The 19,064-nt window shown below is 49.4% G+C and overlaps 1 protein-coding gene across 3 annotated transcripts in view; it reads left to right on the forward strand.

The window, feature by feature from the left end:
- Window positions 1–19,064, forward strand: part of Grik5 (glutamate ionotropic receptor kainate type subunit 5) — a 64,275-nt gene that overhangs the window by 32,238 nt on the left and 12,973 nt on the right. For all 3 annotated transcript variants that reach the window (XM_050127128.1, XM_050127129.1, XM_050127130.1), the window contains 3 exons: window positions 16,657–16,770; window positions 16,932–17,041; window positions 17,405–17,578. In XM_050127128.1, the coding sequence (XP_049983085.1) occupies window positions 16,657–16,770; window positions 16,932–17,041; window positions 17,405–17,578 (398 nt within the window). The remainder of the gene's footprint in view (window positions 1–16,656; window positions 16,771–16,931; window positions 17,042–17,404; window positions 17,579–19,064) is intronic.

Genomic DNA, 19,064 nt, shown 5'->3' on the forward strand with positions numbered 1-19,064 from the left:
CCTAACTTAGCGGGGCATCACTGAGGGACCGATGAGATCAGCACACATGTTGTCATAGCCAAGACAATGTCCACAGCACCTTGGATATCACAACCCGGGGGCAGGACCCTGTGAGCTGATGCTGAACAAGTGGACAGTGTCTCTCTCCAGGACTCTTTAGAATCATTGCCCTACCCTGCCTGTGCAGGTACACAGTGTTCTTCAAACACATTGTGGCTAACTCCAGTCTGCTTACAGTCTCCATCCAACCCTGTCTCCGGGGATTGCACCAAGTTCCCTAGACTGGCATTTGTAAATACTCTGCTGTATTGGTGTTCTAGTTCCAAAAATGTCAACGTGTTAAGAAAGTTAGGTAGGTGCAGAAATGAAAAGGAATATTGCTGTAAGATAGCTCTCATGGCCCTACAAAACCATCATCTTGGGGCCGAAGAGGTGACTCAGCAACTAAGAGCAACAGTTCTCTTCCATAGGACCCAGGTTCAATTCCCACCTACCCACAGGGTGACTTAGAACTGTATGTAATTGCAGTCCCAGCACATCCAAAACCCTCTCTGTCCTCCAGTGGCACCAGTTGTGCCCATGGTGCTGACACGCATGAAGACAGAGCACCCTTACATGTAAAATAAGAATCAAAAACAAAAACAAAGCATCATCTCACAGCCCGGCATGGCATAGCATACCTGTAATTCTAGCACTCAGGCAGCCAAGGCAAGATCAAAAGTTCAAGGCCAGCCTGGACTGTATCCAGAAACCCTGTCTCTAAACAAAACAGTAAACAAAAACACCTTGCTGCATTAGTATAGTGTATAACTTTGCAGCTACAAAACTGTGTTGAAGTTATTCTTTCACAAAATATATTTACTTTACCAGGAGATCGTGGCACACGCTTTTAATCCCAGCACTCGGAAGGCAGAAGCAGGTGGATCTCTGTGAGTTCGAGGCCAGCCTGGTCTACAGAATGAGTTTCAGGACAGTCAGGGCTGTCTTGTGGGGGGCAGTCATGTGGCTGGGGTGTAGCTAGCTCAGAGAGTGCTTAGCTTGCACAATCTTGGCTAAGGGTTCTAGGTTCGATCTCCAGCACTATAGAAACAAAACAAGAAAGCTGGGCGGTGGTGCCGCACGCCTTAAATCCCAGCACTCGCCGGGAGGCAGAGGCAGGCGGATCTCTGTGAGTTCAAGGCCAGCCTGGTCTACAAGAGCTAGTTCCAGGACAGGCTCCAAAGCTACAGAGAAACCATCTCAAAAAAACACAAACAAAACAAGAACACAATGCGTTTGTTGGCCCTGTCTCCAATGTGTCATACAAAGTGGTCTGACATCTGAGGGAGTAGCGGGAACTCGATGAGGCTGCGCAGGGACAGTGGTCTCACAGCTCGGAGACAGGAGGGATATGGGGTAGATGTCTCAGTCATTTTCTTTAAATTCATTGACATATAGTAATTTTTTTTTCAAATTGAGTCTCATGTAGACCAGACTGGCTTGGACCTCATTGTGTGGACTGGGACAACCATGAATTTCTGTTTCTCCCGCTTCTACTGCCCTAGCGGTGGGCTAATAGGCATACAATGGTACCATGTTACACGCAATGCTGTGTCATCTGTTCTTCCCTTTCGTGTTCACTCAGGTGTTTGTTTATGATTTCCTCCCCCCCCCCCAGAGTCTCATTATGTAGACCAGGCTAGCCTCTCACTCACAGAGCTCCATCTGCTTGTACCTCCTAGTGCTGGGGTTGAAGGTGTGTGTCAGTATACATAGATTTGTCTCATTAAAAAAAAAGTTACATTTTTGAAAACTTTGGTGTGCCATGGCACAGACATGAAGGTCAGAGGACATCTTGTAGAGCTGATGCTCTCTCTGTGGTACTCGTGTCTTGGGGGACAACAAGCACTTTTTCCAGCTCAGCCATCTTGGTGGCCCATACATCATTTTTTTATTTTATTGATAATTATTAAGCTCTACATTTTTCTCTGCTCCCCTCCCTGCCTCTCCCCCCCTTCAATCCTCCCCCAAGGTCCCCATGATCCAAATTTACTCAGGAGATCTTGTCTTTTTCTACTTCCCATGTAGATTAGATCTATGTAAGTCTCTGTTAGTGTCTGCATTGTTGTCTAAGTTCTCTGGGATTGTGGTTTGCAGGCTGGCTTTCTTTGCTTTATGTTTAAAACCACATATGAGTGAGTACATGTGATAATTGTCTTTCTGTGTTTGGGTTACCTCACTCAAAATAATGTTTTCTAGCTCTATCCATTTTCCTGCAAAATTCAAGATGTTAGATTTTTTTCTGCTGCGTAGTATTCCATTGTGTAAATGTACCACATTTTTCTTATCCATTCTTCGGTCAAGGGGCATTTAGGTTGTTTCCAGGTTCTGGCTATGACAAACAAAGCTGCTATGGACATAGTTGAGCACATATCCTTGTGGCACGATTGAGCACCCTTTGGATATATACCCAAAAGTGGTATTATTGGGTCTTGAGGAAGGTTGTTTCCTAATTTTCTGAGAAATCACCACACTGACATCCAAAGGGGTTGTACCAGATTGCATTCCCACCAGTAATGAAGAAGTGTTCCCTTTTCCCCACAACCTCTCAAGCATAAGTTGCCATCAGTGTTTTTGATCTTGGCCATTCCTACAGGTGTAAGATGGAATCTCAGAGTTGTTTTGATTTGCATTTCTCTGATGACTAAGGATGTTGAACATTTCCCTAAGTGTCTTTCAGCCATTTTAGATTCCTCTGTTGAGAGTTCTCTGTTTAGGTCTATACTCCTTTTTTTTTTAAATTGGATTACTTGATCTTTTGGTGTCCAATTTCTTCAGTTCTTTGTATATTTTGGAGACCAGTCCTCTGTCTGATGTGGGGTTAGTGAAGATCTTTTCCCATTCTGTAGGCTGTTGTTTTGTCTTGTTGACTGTGTCCTTTGCTTTACAGAAGCTTTTCAGTTTCAGGAGGTCCCATTTATTAATTGTTTCCCTCAGTGTCTGTGCTGCTGGGGTTCTATTTAGGAAGTGGTTCCCTGTGCCAATGCATTCAAGTGTACTTCCCACTTTCTCTTCTATAAAGTTCAGTGTGACTGGCTTTATTAAAGTTAATCCATTTGGACTTGAGTTTTGTGCATGGTGATAGATATGGGTCTATTTTCATTTTTCTGAATGTTGATATCCAGTTATGCCAGCACCACTTGTTAAATATGCTTTCCTTTTTGCTTCTTTATCAAAGATCAGGTGTTCAAAAATGTGTGGATTGATATCTGGGTCTTCTATTTGGTTCTATTGGTCTTCCTGTCTGTTCCTATTCCAATACCAGGCTGTTTTCAGTACTGTAGCTCTGTAGTAGAGTTTGAAGCCAGGGATTGTGATGCCTCTAGAAGTTCTTTTATTGCATAGGATTGTTTTGGCTAGCCAGAGTTTTTTGTTTTTCCAAATGAAGTTGAGTACCGTTCTTTCAAGGTCTTTGAAGAATTTTGCTGAGATTTTCATGGGCATTGCATTGAATCTGTAGATTGCTTTCTGTAAGATTTTTTTTTTTGAGACTGTGTTTCTCTGTGTAGATCCGGCTGTCTTAGAACTCACAGAGATCTGCCTGCCTCTGCCTCCCGAGTGCTGGGATTAAAGGCGTGCGCCACCACCGCCCACACACACCCCGCTCGATTTTTAAAAAGTGGTTTGATCTAGTAAGTTACTACTTCATTTCTTTGTTGTCCACCTATCATGGGCCGGATTGCGCTCCAAATACTAGCAGTGTGCAGACCAGAGAGATCCCGTTCCTCTGAAGTTGCCGTTCTAGCGTGGAAACTGACAGCAGATATGTCAAGTGAGACGGCAGTCCCACATGCTGTGGATAGAAAAGAAAGGTGATGGCGAGAAAGGGTCTGGTGCGCATGTGCGTGCGCACGCGTGCTTTGGTAGCATTTAGCAGACATCAAAGGGGGATGAGGAAGCCATCCCTGCGGAGACCCTGTAGTGTGCACCGCATGCCTGTATCCTCAGCATTCTAGACATTCTGATCATTCTAGAACAGGTTCCTGTATACTGTCTGCATGAAGGTACTGGTCTGAAGGCAGGACGTTCTCCAGAGGAGGGTCGCCTGAAAGTGGGACTGACCATCTGTCTGCCTTGAAGGTGTGAAAGCATGGCTGCGTGAGGAGGAAGCGAAACAGGGAAGGTCTGGCGGGGCACAGACCTCGGGATGATGACCAGGGAGACAGATTCCGAGTGGTTTTGTATAGCCTTGTGAAGAATTGCGTGATTTAAGCAGGGAAGCCACGGCAGGGCCTAGTGGTCAAATGAACTCCCCCACCCCCACTCTTGAGACAGGGTTTCTCTGTGTAACAACCCGGACAGTCCTGAAACTTGCTCTTGTAGACCAGGCTGGCCTAGAACTCACAGAGATTCGCCTGCTTCTGCCTCCCAAGTGCTGGGATTAAAGGTGTGCTCCCTCATGCCTGGTACCATTTTAATTTTTTAATTTTATTTTATGTATTTGAGCATTTGCCTGCATGTATGTTAGTGCACCATGTGTGCAGTTCTCACAGAGGCCAGAAGAGGGCGATGATGGAGCCTCTGGAACTGGAGTGGCAGATGGTCAAGCCATCATGGACCAAACCCTGGTCCTCTGTAATAGTGAGTGCTCTTAACCACTGAACCATCTCTCCAACCCAAGAGTAACCGTTCTAGAGGACACATGTCAACCAGTAGTAATCACAACTCTGCTTGTAATCCTAGATTTTAAACCGAGGAAAGCTGTAAGTTGCAACCAGGGCTACATAGTAACTAGACACCCCCCCACCCCACCCCCCAAACAACAAAAGTACAGTTAAGTGGTATCTAATACACTCATTGCTGTGCAACCCCACCTCTATCTGATGCCAAAGTATTTTCATAACCTTTCAAAAAAAAATCCCCAGACTCATGGACTCATTAAGTAATCATTCCTGGGCTGGAGAGATGACTCAGCGGTTAAGAGCATTGCCTGCTCTTCCAAAGGTCTTGAGTTCAATTCCCAGCAACCACATGGTGGCTCACAACCATCTGTAATGGGGTCTGGTGCACTCTTCTGGCCTGCAGGGATACACGCAGACAGAATGTTGTATTCATAATAAGTAAATAAATATTTAAAACAGTAATCATTCCCCGTCACCCCTCCACCACTCTAGGCTTGGAAACCAATCCTCTTTCATCTCTATGGAGTTACCTGTTACAGATACTTCATATAAGTGAGGACCTCCAACATACAGACTTTTGAATCTGGTTTCTTTTACTCGTGAATTTTTTAAATGTTTTTATTTATTCGAGTATGTGAGTATTTTTATTTACCCAAGCATCTGAGTGTTATGCCTGCGTGTGTGCCTGTGCACCACGTGCATGCAGTGCCTGTGGGGTGAGAAGAGGGCGTCAGAGCCTAGAGCTAGAGGTACAACTGATTGTGAGCCACCAAGTAGTGTGGCGCTAGGAACTGAACCCAGAAAGAGCAGCTGGTGCTCTTAGCCATTGAGCCATCTCTCCAGCATCGTAGCTTGTTGTTTTGAGGGTCTTCTACATTATCACAGGTACCAGTACCACAGTTCTTTTAAAAACCTTTTTTTCTTTTTTTCTGTGTGTGTGTGTGTGTGTGTGTGTGTGTACGTGCATGTACACAGGTGCCATGCCACACAAGTGGAAGTCAGAAAACAATTCAGAGAAGTCAGTTCTTCCTACCGTGTAGGTTCCGGGGATCAAACTCAGATTGGCAGGCTTGACAGACAGCACCTCCCACCAAGTCTTCTCTTACATTCCTTTTCATAGCCCGACATTTAACCAAACAGACCACTTGAATCTTTTTAAATTGCTAGAGGGATGTGTATAGTCTGGCTGTTCTCTTGGAAAACAGCAACTGGAGGGGAAAGCAGCAGACGGCTCGTGTGGGAGACTGTTGGACGAGAAGGGGCTCAGACCTAGATGTCGTGGCCAGGGCTAGCGTGGCAGGTGTGCAGCCACACTGGATGTGCGTGGGAGGGAGTCAGGTTGCCTGGCGCTTGGCTGGAGCAGCCGAATGGACAGTCCATCGTCTTCCCACCATGCAGTGGTCAGGGTAAGAAAGAATAATTGCGTTTGGATGCCAGTATTTGTTTGAAACTGAGAGGGAGACCGGGGAATTCCGTTTATGGTTGGCACATGAGTTATTAAGCCTATCCCCTATTGATAGCCGGCTGGGTGGCTTCCAGTGTTCGCTGGCACGGCCTCTGTCCCTCTGAACTTGGCCTGTGGGTTTGTGGGAATGTTCCTGAGGGATACATCGTGAGAAGTAGGAGGGCCGGGTCAAAGAACAGGAATTGTACATACTGCCAAATGGCTGTTCAGAAAGGTTCCACCAATTTATATTCCCACCAAAAGCGCAGGAGAATGTCAAGTTTCCTGAGCGCTTGCCAACAGTGGATATTATCAATCTGAAAGGAAGCCGTGCCAACGAGGACGGCCCGAAATAGTACCTGACTTTTTTAACCTAAATGGAATGATACATGGCAGCAATTGACATGCAGATATCTACTTATTTATTTTATTTACTCAGCATTTTAAATAGAGTTTTTTTTTTAAAAAAAAAAAAACTTTCTATATATGTGTATCTGGTGCCTGTGAAAGCCAGCAGAGGGCTGTAGAACCTCTGGAACTGGAGTTAAAAGCAGACAGGAGATGCCATGGGGCTGCTGACATGGAACCTGGGCCCTCTGCAGGAGCACTCGATGCTCTCAACCCTGAGCCACCTCTCCAGCCCTCTTTCCTCCTTACCATCGCTTCCTTTCTCTATTCCCTTGATCTTTTCTTTGAGATGTGGTCTTGCTATGTTGTCCATGTAAATCCTGAACTCAAGTGATCCTCCTGCCTCACCCTCAGGAGTAAGCGGGCTACGCGTGCCAGTCACTACACTCAGCTTCTTTTCTTTCATCCTTCTTGCTTTGTTGAGACGGGGGTTTCTCTGTGTAGCCCTGATTGTCCTTGAACTCGCTATATAGACCAGGCTGACCTCCAACTCGCCAAGATCCGTCTACATCTGCTTCCTGGGTGCTGGGATTGAAGGCATGCACCCCCACACCTGGCTGGTTTTTTGTTTGTTTGATTGGTTGTTTTTAGACAGGATTTTCCTGTGCAACGGCCCTAACTGACCTGAACTCACTTTATAGACCAGGCTGGCCTTACACTCACAGAGATCTGGCCTCCCTCTGCCTCTGGATACTGGGATTAAAAATGTGTGCCACCCCTGCCCAGCCTAATTCATTTTTGAGGTACAGTCTCACATAGTCCAGGTTGGCCTTGGGACTTGCTGGGGATGACCTTGAACTCTTGATTCTCTGCCTCTACCTCCTGAGAGCTGAGATAGTAGACCCGCACCACCATTCCCAACCCCTTACTATTTTCCCGGCAGATTCTCTGTATAGAATGGCCAGTTAGCAGAGTGTGGCAGTGCACACTGCTGACCCCAGCAGAGCAGACTGGTGGGTCTCTGAGTTTCAGGTCAGCCTGGTCAACACAGCCAGTTCCAGACCAGCCAGAGCTACACAATGAGACCCTGTCCTTAAAAGACTAGATGAGGGCTGGGAATGTAGCTCAGTGGTAGAGCAGAAACAGACAGAAAGACAGACAGATGCTTTTTGTGGCTTTGTTGTATAATTATTGAACTGCTTTTCAGAAGGACTACAGCCATCCCTTGTCACTGCTTTTGTAGGCTGCCCTCTGCCATCTTGGTAAAAGGCGGAACATTTTGATTTAGATTATTCCTGCTTTGCCTGCCAGACAGAGGTAGGGCTGATGGGGTCAGATGGAGTTTACCAGAAAGCGTCTGATAGGGGGATGGCTCCACCTTGTGTTTTCTCAGTTCCTGGCTGTATGGTTGAAATTCATGTGAATTTCTGTAAGCTTGTAGAACCCCAGGTTAGTGTACTGAGCACTGACCCAGGGAACCGGCCCCACTGTGGTAGCAAGAACCTATTCCTTAGAATGCTCTATCTTTCTTTACATAGTAATTCTAGCACAGTTCATTTTTTATAAGATTTATTTATTTACTATGTATGCAGTGTTCTGTCTGCATGTATGCCTGCAGGCCAGAAGAGAGTGCAATACTTCATTACAGATGGTTGTGAGACACCATGCGGTTACTGGGTGGTGCTGGGAACTGAACTCAGGACCTCTGGAAGAGCAACCAGTGCTCTTAACCTCTGAGCCATCTCTCCAGCCCCACTAAAGCAGTTCTTTATCGTCTGTGAATTGCAGAGATTAGCCCTACCATGAGAGGTACTGCCCCCACCCCCATTCCACTGCCTCTTTGGTCCATGGGAGGACAGATGGATCCTAGAGAATGACTGGGGGTTATTGTGCCGGCAATCAGGTGACGGCTCAGTCGCAGTTGCTGTCCCAAATGAAGTGTCTTTACTGGAGCGAATCAGTACGGCTAACAGACACATGGGTGACCTGGCAAATGCCTTTTCATCCACAATGATTTCCAAAGACCTCCTGAAGCTGAGTGCATGTCATCGGAGCCTTGCCTCGGGGCAACATCAGTGTTCCCACTTTCTGCCCTGGTATGGATTTTGTAGAATTTGATCTCCAGGGTCCCTACAGTCTTGTGCTGACTGCTACATGGCCAGCAATATGCTGATCGCATCCAAGGAGCTGAAAGCAGTTTCCTTAGCGGGGTTAGCAGTAGTCTTTCTGATATCAATCAGCCACAACCAATCTGGAGATAAAAACAACTGCTTAACTCAGTAGAATCATAGTGGGCATATGAGGGAGGGGTGTGTGGTGTGTGTGTGTGTGTACTGCAGATTGAACCTAAAGCCTCATGCATGCACTGAGCCATAGCCCCAGCCCTTATTCTCTTGATCCTCTTCCCTCGGTCTTCCAAGTGCTGGGATTGGTGGGAGTGTGCACTCACGCCTGCCTCATAGTTGTTTAAACAGACGGAACTGTGTGGATGTGTAGAATGGATGTGTGCGCTCGTGTGTGTGTGTGTGTGTGTGTGTGTGTGTGTAGGTGCGTGCGTGCGTGTGCATGGACTCATGTACATGCAAAGCTCATGTGGAGGCCAGAGGTATCCTCTTCTAACCCTGTCTACCCTATTTGTTGTTGTTTGTTTCTCAAGACAAAGTCCTGGCTGTCCTGGAACTTGCTTTGTAGACCAGGCTGGCCTTGAACTCACAGAGAACTGCTTGCCACTGTGCTGGGACCACCATGCCTGGCTCTGCACAACCTATTTCTGAAAAAAAAAAAGTATTTTATGTGTATGAATGCTTGCCTGCACTTATATATGTGTACCACACATGTGTGCTTGGTGCCCAGGGGAGTCAGAAGAGGGCTTTGGATCCTCTGGAACTGGAGTTCCAGGTGGGTATGAGCTGACATGTGGATGCTGGGCATTGAACCCGGGTCCTCTTAACTGAACTTTCCAGCTAGACTGACTGGGCAGTGAGCCCCATGAAGTCAGGTATGCGTCCCCTCCCCTAGGTACTGAGATGACAGGTGGTGCTCCTCTCCGTGGGTGCAGGGAGCTGACTCGGGTCCCCATTCTCACACGCAAGCTCTTTTCCCGCTGAGCCACCTCCCCAAGAGAGAATTGCTAACTAGCCCAGCATGGTGGGGCTGCTGGACTCCCGTCACTCACGTGGCTAAGGCAAGAGGGTTGATTGCAAAGACCTGGTCCCAGGATAGAAGGTAAAGGGGGCCAGTGAGATGGCTCAGTGGGGAAATGTTGGCAACGATGGGGGATGGCTACGAGGGCTTGGGACCCAGAGGAGAGAGAGAGAGAGAGAGAGAGAGAGAGAGAGAGAGAGAGAGAGAGAGAGAGAGATCCTCTGATCACACGTGAGCACCACGGATGGCATGTACACACGCATGCAAGGCTGGGCTGTGGCTCAACCATCGGCACTAGCAAGTGGCAACAGCTCCTGCTTGTAAGACTGGGCGAGTCAAAAGACAGCAACTCAGAGCCCAGAGTCCCACAGAACCCAAGTTTAGACCTGGAGGAGGGGACTCCTTTTGGCTTGGTGCTGTTGACATTTGGCAGGTTGTTTGGGTGTTCGAGGCAATTCGTACCACGTTAGATAGTGTGACTTCCATCCACCTGTCTACCAGAGGACCCTTCCAGCTTTGCATTTGGAGTGAGGCTGGCTGTGCAGCAGATTCAAGGCAGTGTGCAGGCTGCTCAGTCCCCCGAGATGGACAGGACCAGGTGCCAGTGGGCCCTTGTGGAGGCAAACCGATGTCCTCCATACTGACTTGGCCTTTGAGATACTCCTCCTGGTTCCTTCAAGTCCATGCAGGACATGTGTCTGAGGGCTGTGTGACCTGAGCCTCCATCGGGACTTGGGGGTCATTTATGCCTCAGTCAGACCATCACCAAGTCATTGACTTGCTAAGTGAGAGAATATGAGACCCCCGAGTCAGGAGTGAGAGACTTCCCAGGAAAGAGCCACACAGGAAATATTTCTGACTTTCAGGCCATTTGGTCATAAGCACTTAGCCTTTCTGTTAAACGGAAATTCAGTTGGACAATATGTAAACAAAGGGGCCATGTTCCAGCTAAGCTTGTTCTGCAAAGGCACCTTGCTTTCCTGTGCCATGCAGGAGGTGGTCACATCCCTAGTTCTGGCAGGAAGAGGGAAAGCTAGAGCTATTTAGAAGCCCAAAGAAGCTGTAACTCGGCCCCCTGGAGGCCTGCACCGGGAGAAGCCAGCTCTGCAGATGCTGTAGGGAAAGGAAGAAGGAACCACAGCTGCCCAAGCTAGAAAGGGAGATCTGGAGGCCGACTGGAGCAAACCCTCCATCCTACAACCTGCAATCTTCTCCTTAGTGCCCCCCCTGTGGGTGGGACCTGGCAGAGCAACCTTCCCTCCTCCGGCATCCTCGAAGCCTTCCTCTAGCGCCCCCTACTGGTGGATTTCTAGTGGAACATTTGGAGAAGTAACGTGGGTTGTAAGCACCTAGAATGTGGGTTTGGACGGATCAGAGGGACAGTCACGAGGGCTTCTATTGGCTTTGGGGCATTCAGGTGACCATCCCACCATCATTTCTTTTGTTATTAGTCAAAATAATGTTTTTTTCATTACAGTGTTTATTTTTATTGATCCTCTTGCCTCTCGTCAGTCTGTCCTCCCCTTGTGTCCTCCTACTTCCCATAGCCCTTCCTGCTCTCGTGGCATATGTGCCCCACTACCCTGCCTCTCCCCTGCCCTTTCTTTTCCTTACTTAAAGCTGTGTTGTGTAGATGAATGGATGAACGAGCAGAATGGGCAGGTGACCGCATGTGAGGGTCAAGGGTGAGGCAGGCAGGTGACGGCAGGTGGAACAAAGCCTCATGGGAGAACTTTGAAGTAGGCCCTTAGGGGCAGAAGACAGAGATGCTCCAGGCTTTAAAAGCAGCCTGAGAATGCTGGCCAGTAGATGAAGAGTGAGTGTTATTGTGGCATTTAAGCAGGACTGGTGTGATGGATGTACATACAGGCAAATGCTCATACAAAAATAAAAATAAACCTTTAGAACAAGGCTGGTCAGCACCCATGTGTTGAGCTCCCTGCAAACACGGAGGGGTCTGACTTGGGAGTGACTTCAGATGCCCCCAGCTTTGGAGGGTGGGAACTGCAGGCATGAAAAACCCCATCAGAGGGCAAGTGGTTCCAAATCCCAGAGTCAGCTAGATGAAAATGGCCACTCTCCTCACATGGGGGTCTGAAGGTCCCTCTGCACAGAGTTACTCTGGAACCAAACACGCTGTTCTGGGGAAAGTGCAGAGTGGTGGCCATGGAGGGAGTGTTGTACATGGGGAAATGTGGGACTAGGGTCCCAGGGTGGACAGAGGAGAGGAGGACATTGGAGGTCCAGGAGACTGCGGTGATGGTCCAGGCTTTAGCAAAGGATTCTGGGAGATGAGATACATCAGCCCTCTGCTCTGACCTGGTCTCTGTGCAATTGCCACAGACAAAAGACACAGCCCTTAGAAGTTTAGTAATAGAGGCACAGAAGTGAACAGACATTTTGTAATTTAAGCTACTGAGGTTAAGGGATGTCTGCGCTATTTGGGGGGCTTTGGAGGAATGGCTGGGATCATTTCCCTTCTGAAAAAATGACAGATTTCACTATAGAGCCTTGTTTGGTCTGGAACTGCTTGTTGAAGACCAGGGTGACCTTGCACTCACAGAGATCATCCTGCCTCTGCCTCCTGAGTGAATCCTAATGCACTGCTAGACAGACACTTAAGAGAATGTAAAATCAGCAGTGGTAGTGTGAGAGAGGAGGACCCCGGGGCAGGTGAGGTAGGCTCCAGGAAGCCTGACTCCTTGACACTGAGGAGTTAGCTGTTGCTGAGAACCGTCTTTTTCCTCCTTGATCGTGACTTTGGTTTTTAGCTGCTGGTGGTAAGGAAGAGCCAGGGAGGTCCTGCAGTAGGGAATGGGTCTACAGAGTTCAAGAGCAAAAAGCAGGCCACAGTGGCTAGAGCAAACTCGGTAGAGGACCGTGTATGTAGGCGTGCCAGCAAGACAGGAGGCTAGCTCTTCCCGAGTGATAGGGAAGCCATTGTGTGTGTGTATCAGTTTTTTGTTCTTAAGGTTTATTTATTTCACGTGTGTGAGTATTTTGCTTGCATGTAGATACGTGCACCACATGGATGCCTGATGTCCACAGAGGTCAGAAGAAGGTGTCAGATCCCCTGGACCTAGAGTTACAGACAGTTGTAACAGCCATGTAGATGCTGGGAATTGAACCCTGGTCCTCTGGAAGAGCAGCCCACGCTCTTAACTACTGACTCATCTCTCCAGCCTCGTGATGTGTTTTGAACAGGAGACATCCCTTTAGCTTATATCTGGGGAGTGAATGTGCACTTTGTGAGAGATGGGAGGGTGCTGGGGGCAAGTGTGGCTGCCAGGAAAAGCACTGGGGAGCGTAGACCATAGACCTGGGTGAAGGAGATGGGGAGGAGTGGACAGACCTTGGAGGATTCCCGAGCAGAGCAGGAGAAAGAAGCAGCAGGTGTGGGGTCTGAGGCAGGTGTACAGAGAGGCTGTTGAGCCACAAGAGATGGGCAGAGAGCAAAGAGGAACCCTACAGGCTTTCTGGGGGAGAAGGGACACACACACACACTAGGATCCCTGTGTTAGTCATGATGGTTTCCACACCGGTTCATCTTATTCACACATGTGACCAGTTTAGAAAAAAAGGATGAACGCTCCCACTCTCAGCCCCAGGAACCCCTGTGCACACCCCACACACCTCCTCTGGTTATGCCTCAGGCTGAGCTGTCTCCTGTACCCCTCACTCACCCTGCAGTCCTCGTTGAACCTGCGCTGTGTCTCTTGGCTCTGGGTCATCATCAGATCAGGGTGGTTTCTTGCAGACATGAAGAGTGAGTTGTCCTTGATCTGCCTTCTCTCTCCCTGGCCCTGGATTCCACTGGGGCCTATTTGCTCTTTCCATGACCTTAGGTTCGTTTGTTTCTGGTTTGGGTTTTTAAGTTATTTAATTTTTAAAAATGGGATCTCACTGTGTATCCCTGGTTAGCCTGAAACTCATCATATAGACCAGGCTGGTCTTGAGAGATTCCCCTGCCTTTGCCTGCCTCTCGAGTGCTAGGATTAAAGTTGGCCATCACCACACCCTGTCTTGTTTTGAGCATCATCTTCAGAAATGCTGTCCACCTCATTTGAGACAGGCTCTCTCACCAGCCTGGACTCACCGGCTACACTGCTCTGCCTGACCTCTGAGCCCCAGGGATCCACCTGTCTCCACCTCCCTGATGCTGTGGTCACAAACGAATTCCATCCCATCATGCCCAGCTTTTGCACACAGTTCCAGGGATTTCACCCGGTCCTCGTGCTGACCATGCCTGTGTGTGAGATGCAGAACTTTCCGGGCTGAGCCACCCCTCCGTCGCTGACTTTAAATTTTGCTTTTTTTTTCTTTGTTTTGTTTTTGAGACAAGGTTTCTCTGTGTAGCAGTAACTGTCCTGTAATTCACTCTGTAGACCAGGCTGGCCTTGAACTCACAGAGATCCGCCTGTCTTTTGATTGTCCTTTGGGCTTGTGGCATCTTTCTCTGACCTTGAATTACCTGTGCCTGTTCTCTCTTGGGTTTAAGGCCACTCTCAGTTATGGAGGTCATGACCTGGCTCATAGGTCATCACACCATGGGCTCCAATCCTGGCTTCTGCCCTCCCTTCTTGATACACTCTCTAGGGCCCTGAACCCCATCTTCCAGTCCCAGCCTTCCTAGGGACGCGCCCTCCCTGCTACGGCCCACTTTCTTTCTGCCTGGACTGCTATGCCTCTTGTGTTCAGCTTCAGCCCCCAGGACAAGCTCTCTTCCCAAATTTGGTTTGGGAATCTCCTGGCTGAAGTCCAGGATATGGAATTCAAGTGTGGGGAGGGGCAGAGCTGTGTCCTGATGACCAAACCCCCCTTTGCAGAACAGTGAACCAAGATCTAGACACATGAACCCCCTGCTTGAGGTCCTACAGTCATGGGAATGGGGCAGAAGCAATGCTCTACATTCCCCGGACCCACTCTACCTGTTCTGTTGCTCAACTGAAAGATGTCACTGTGTGCCCCGTTACATGTGTCTGTCATGGCTCCACGAGCCATGTGTGTGTCACTGTTGACCAGCGTCTCAGCACATGCATAGTCATAGTGCACGAAGCCCACTGTGCTGTAGAAATGACTAGACAGTGTGTGAGATGCAGTATGTGTGAGCATGCCCGCATGTGAGGTGCAGTATGTGTGAGCATGCCCGCGTGTGAGGTGCAGTACATGTGAGCATGCCCGCATGTGAGGTGCAGTATGAGTGAACATGCCCGCGTGTGAGATGCAGGATCTGTGAGCATGCCCGCCTGTGAGGTGTAGCATGTGTGAGCATGCCCGCATGTGAAAATGCCCGCGTGTGAGATGCAGTATGTGTGAGCATGCCCGCGTGTGAAGTGCAGCACGTGTGAGCATGCCCGCGTGTGAGGTGTAGCACATGTGAGCATGTCCATGTGTGAGCATGCCCGCATGTGAACATGCCCACGTGTGAGGTGCAGTACGTGTGAGCATGCCCGCGTGTGAGATGCAGACTCTTCCCTGCTTTGTGTCAGCCCTCAGCTAACAGCTGGCTGATGTCCCCAAAGTGACACGATCCTGTAGGATCACTGAGTTCATGCAGAAAGGGGTTCCCTGCAGGTCAGGACAGCCCAGCCTATACCCTTCTGTCTGTCCCACACTTTACTCCTTTGGACCTATCCCACAGCACTCCTCCCCACCAGAAGTATGCAGCCTTCCCCAAGATCGTTGCGGCTGAGATGGACCCTAGTCCTGTGTGTCCTTCAGACACTGTGTAGATCACGGTGCCTGCTGGAGCAGGAGATTTGTGGTTATACCCACTGCATGCTTCCAGCTGCTCCCATGCCTCTCTGAGACTCCCCCATCTGTAAATGGAACTAGCCATGCCCCAGAGAGCTTTGGGTGAGACAGAGGATCAGGAGGAAGTCCTGTCCAGGGAGTGAGGAGATGGCCCAGTGGGTAGAGTCCTCTCCACACAAGTGTGAGGACCTGAGTTCAGATCCCCGGCACACTTATAAAGCCAGGAACAGCAGCAGTGTCTGGGAAAAAGAGACTGGATGATTCATGGCTCTTGGTCAATAGGCTGTGTAGCTGAACCACCGAGCTCCAGATTCAGTGAGAGACCCTGCCTCAGAAAGTAAGGTGGAGCCAGGAGGTGGTGGTGGCACATGCCTTTAATTCCAGTACTCGGGAGACAGAGGTAGGCAGATCTCTGTGAGTTCAAGGCCAGCCTGGTCTACAGAGCAAGTTCCAGAACAGCCAGGGACACACAGAGAAACCCTGTCTCGAAGAGAGAGAGAGAGAAAGAGAAAGAGAGAGAGAGAGAGAGAGAGAGAGAGAGAGAGCACATTTGCATATAACATCCCCATCCACACACACGAACATGTGTACACACATTGACACACACCAAAAACAAAGCAAAACACTTCTGTCCATTCTGGTAAGCAATTAATAAACATCATTTATTGAAACCAAGGTCCCAGCACAAGCCAGAGACCCGGTGGCTTGGACACTAATCTCCTGCTTCCTCATGAGGATGCAGGGTGACAGCAGCAAGTGGTGGGCTTTAAAAACAAGGCTGTTAGCTGAGCAGTGGTGGCGCATGCACTTGGGAGGCAGAGGCAGGCAGATCTCTGTGATTTCAAAGCCAGCCTGGCCTACAAAGCGAGTTCTCGGACAGGCTTCAAAGCTATAAGTACCCAGTCGAGAGAGAGAGAGAGAGAGAGAGAGAGAGAGAGAGAGAGAGAGAGAGAGAGACAAGTAATAGTAAGGCTGTCAGCCTGAATGCTAACATTTAAGAGGTGAAGCCTGTAATGCTAGCATTCAGGAGGCTTAGGGAGGAAGAGGATATCAATGCTAGCCTTGACTATATAATGAGTTCAAGGTGACCCTGAGCAAAATGGGACTTTCTCATGACAAAACAAAGCAGGGCTGCTGCAATGGACCTGACCATAGTAGCATTAGGAGCCAGCAGGCCAGGGGGACTGGGATAGAGCTGCGGCCAATCTCAGCTCTGACTCTCATGGAGGTACCTCTAGTGTCCCTAACTGCCCACCTCTGTCTCCTGCCTCCCTCCCTCTGCCCTATCTGCTTCCCCTCCAGCAGAAGGCAGACTTGGCTGTGGCAGCCTTCACCATCACCGCGGAGCGGGAGAAAGTCATCGACTTCTCCAAGCCCTTCATGACCCTGGGGATCAGCATCCTCTACAGAGTGCACATGGTACATTTCCAGGGCTGGGGGTGGGGAGGGTGACTGGAGATGGGCTTAAGTGGACCTGGGGTTGGTGGGCTGGTCGGACTTCAGAGTTTCTGGAGGATGCAGAGGCTGAGCACACCGCTTGTGGCAGGGGTAGCTGCTCTCACTGTTCTTTCCATCCCTAGGGCCGCAAGCCTGGCTATTTCTCCTTCCTGGACCCCTTCTCCCCTGCTGTGTGGCTCTTCATGCTTCTTGCCTACCTTGCTGTCAGCTGTGTCCTTTTCCTGGCTGCCAGGTGAGTGGACCACCTGCTACTGGGGAGCGGGTGGGGAGAGAGGCCGGAGTCCAGCGCACAGACCACCGGCACTGTCCCTCTGTCGCTGCCACGGGTGCCCTATACCTGCCTTTCTGTCTTTCTTGCCCTGTCTGTTTCTCTCTTCCCCCTCAGGGGTTTGACTTGGGCTTTGGCAGGCCTGTTTCCTTCATTTTCTCTCTGCTTCTCTCCTCTTGCCTCCACTGCAAAGTCTAGTTCCGTGATGTTAGCAGCATCTCTGCTATCTGCCTTCCCCCTTTTCTGCATGTGTCCGGCACTCTTTTCCCGCCTCTTCCGGTCTCTTTTCTGCAACTCCGCCTCACCCACCCACTCATCTCTCCACAGGCTGAGCCCTTACGAGTGGTACAATCCTCACCCATGCCTTCGGGCGCGTCCCCATATCCTGGAGAACCAGTACACGCTGGGCAACAGCCTCTGGTTCCCTGTGGGTGGCTTCATGCAACAGGGCTCGGAGATCATGCCCCGGGCGCTGTCCACGCGCTGTGTCAGCGGAGTCTGGTGAGCCCCGTTGTACTACACTGTCAGGGTTGGGAGGCTTCCATTCAGGGATAGAGGGGCTGCTCTACTCTCCCCAGCGAGTTCCCGGCACCCCCCATGCTACGCAATGAAGAGCCCAACCTCAACAGTTGCCCACCGTCTCTATGGCCTTGGGTAGGGGATGTCCCCTCTCTTTGCCTCAGGCTCCCTCATCTGAAAAATTAGACAGAAAGGTCTGTCAGGTTTGTAAGCATTTGACGATGGCTGGAACAGAAGAATTGTGAGTTTGAGAGAGGCCTGACCTTAAATATCAAGTTCAAGGTCACCATGGGCTGCTAATAAGACAGTGTCCAAAAATACCAAGGATTAGGGCTATGGCTTAGTGGTAGAGTACTTGGCTAGCATGTACAGGAGACCAAGTACATCCTGAGCATGTGAGGAAAGGGAAGGGCCCATGGCTCGGGCGTCAGTGAGTCGCCTGTGCTGACGTGACCAGAGGGGCGTTGCTATCGCTGCCTGTGACATTGCCCTGCTTGTACCAGAGATTTAGGGTAGGGACCCAGTGTCCTGGATAAGATTCACTTTCCCCTGGGACATGCGCTCAGAAGTTCATGCTAGCTACAGCTCATGCCTGGCTTGCATTTTAAAAAATATTTGTTTACTTACTTTGTGTGTGTATTCGTGTGTATGCACAAGTGTGTGTATGTATAGAGGCAGGCATGAGTTTCTTTTTGTTTGTTTGGATTTTTTGTTGTATTTTGGTGTGTATGGTGGATGTGTGTGGGCATATATGCATACATGCAGTTGTGTGTGCACATGTGTGCAAGAGTGTGCGGAGGCCAGAGGCTGACACTGACCATCGTCTCTGTTGCTCTCCACTTTATTATTAGAAACAGGGTCTCTCACTGAACTTACAGCTCGCTAACTTAACTAGAAGGCCAAAAAGATGGCCCAGTGGGCACAGATGCTTGTGCTGTGAGCCTGTCAGCCTGAGTTCAGTCTCAGAGCTGACAGAAAGATGGAGAGAACCAACTGCAGAGTTCTGCCCTCTACATACACACTGGTGTGCACATCATACACACACACACACACACACACACACACAATAACAGTAAACAACCAAGCAGCCAAGGCATGGGAGGATAGAGCTCGGTTGGTGGTGAAGTGCCTGCTTAGCCTGCGAGAAGATCTGGCTTCAGTTCCTGTCCGTGCATAAACAGGGCCTGGTGGTAGACACCTGTGTTCTCTGCACTGGGAGTTACAGGCGGAGCATCCTTCAAGTGCATCCTTGGCTGTACTGAGTTTGAGGATAGCCTCAGCTACAGGAAACCTTGTCTTAAAAAGAGGAGGGATGGGGCCTAGGAATACAGCTCAGTGTACACTTGCCTGGTGTGCTCAAGGTCCTGAGTTTAATACCCAACACTGGAAAAACAGAAATCCAGACAGAATCTCTGTTCATTCCTGTCTGCTACAAAGATCACCACCCATGTAGTGTTTTAAGACGACA

This window comes from Alexandromys fortis, unplaced genomic scaffold, assembly GCF_014885135.2.
Source record: "Alexandromys fortis isolate MF-2015 unplaced genomic scaffold, M_Fortis_MF-2015_v1.1 scaffold_262, whole genome shotgun sequence".
Lineage (NCBI taxonomy): Eukaryota > Metazoa > Chordata > Mammalia > Rodentia > Cricetidae > Alexandromys > Alexandromys fortis.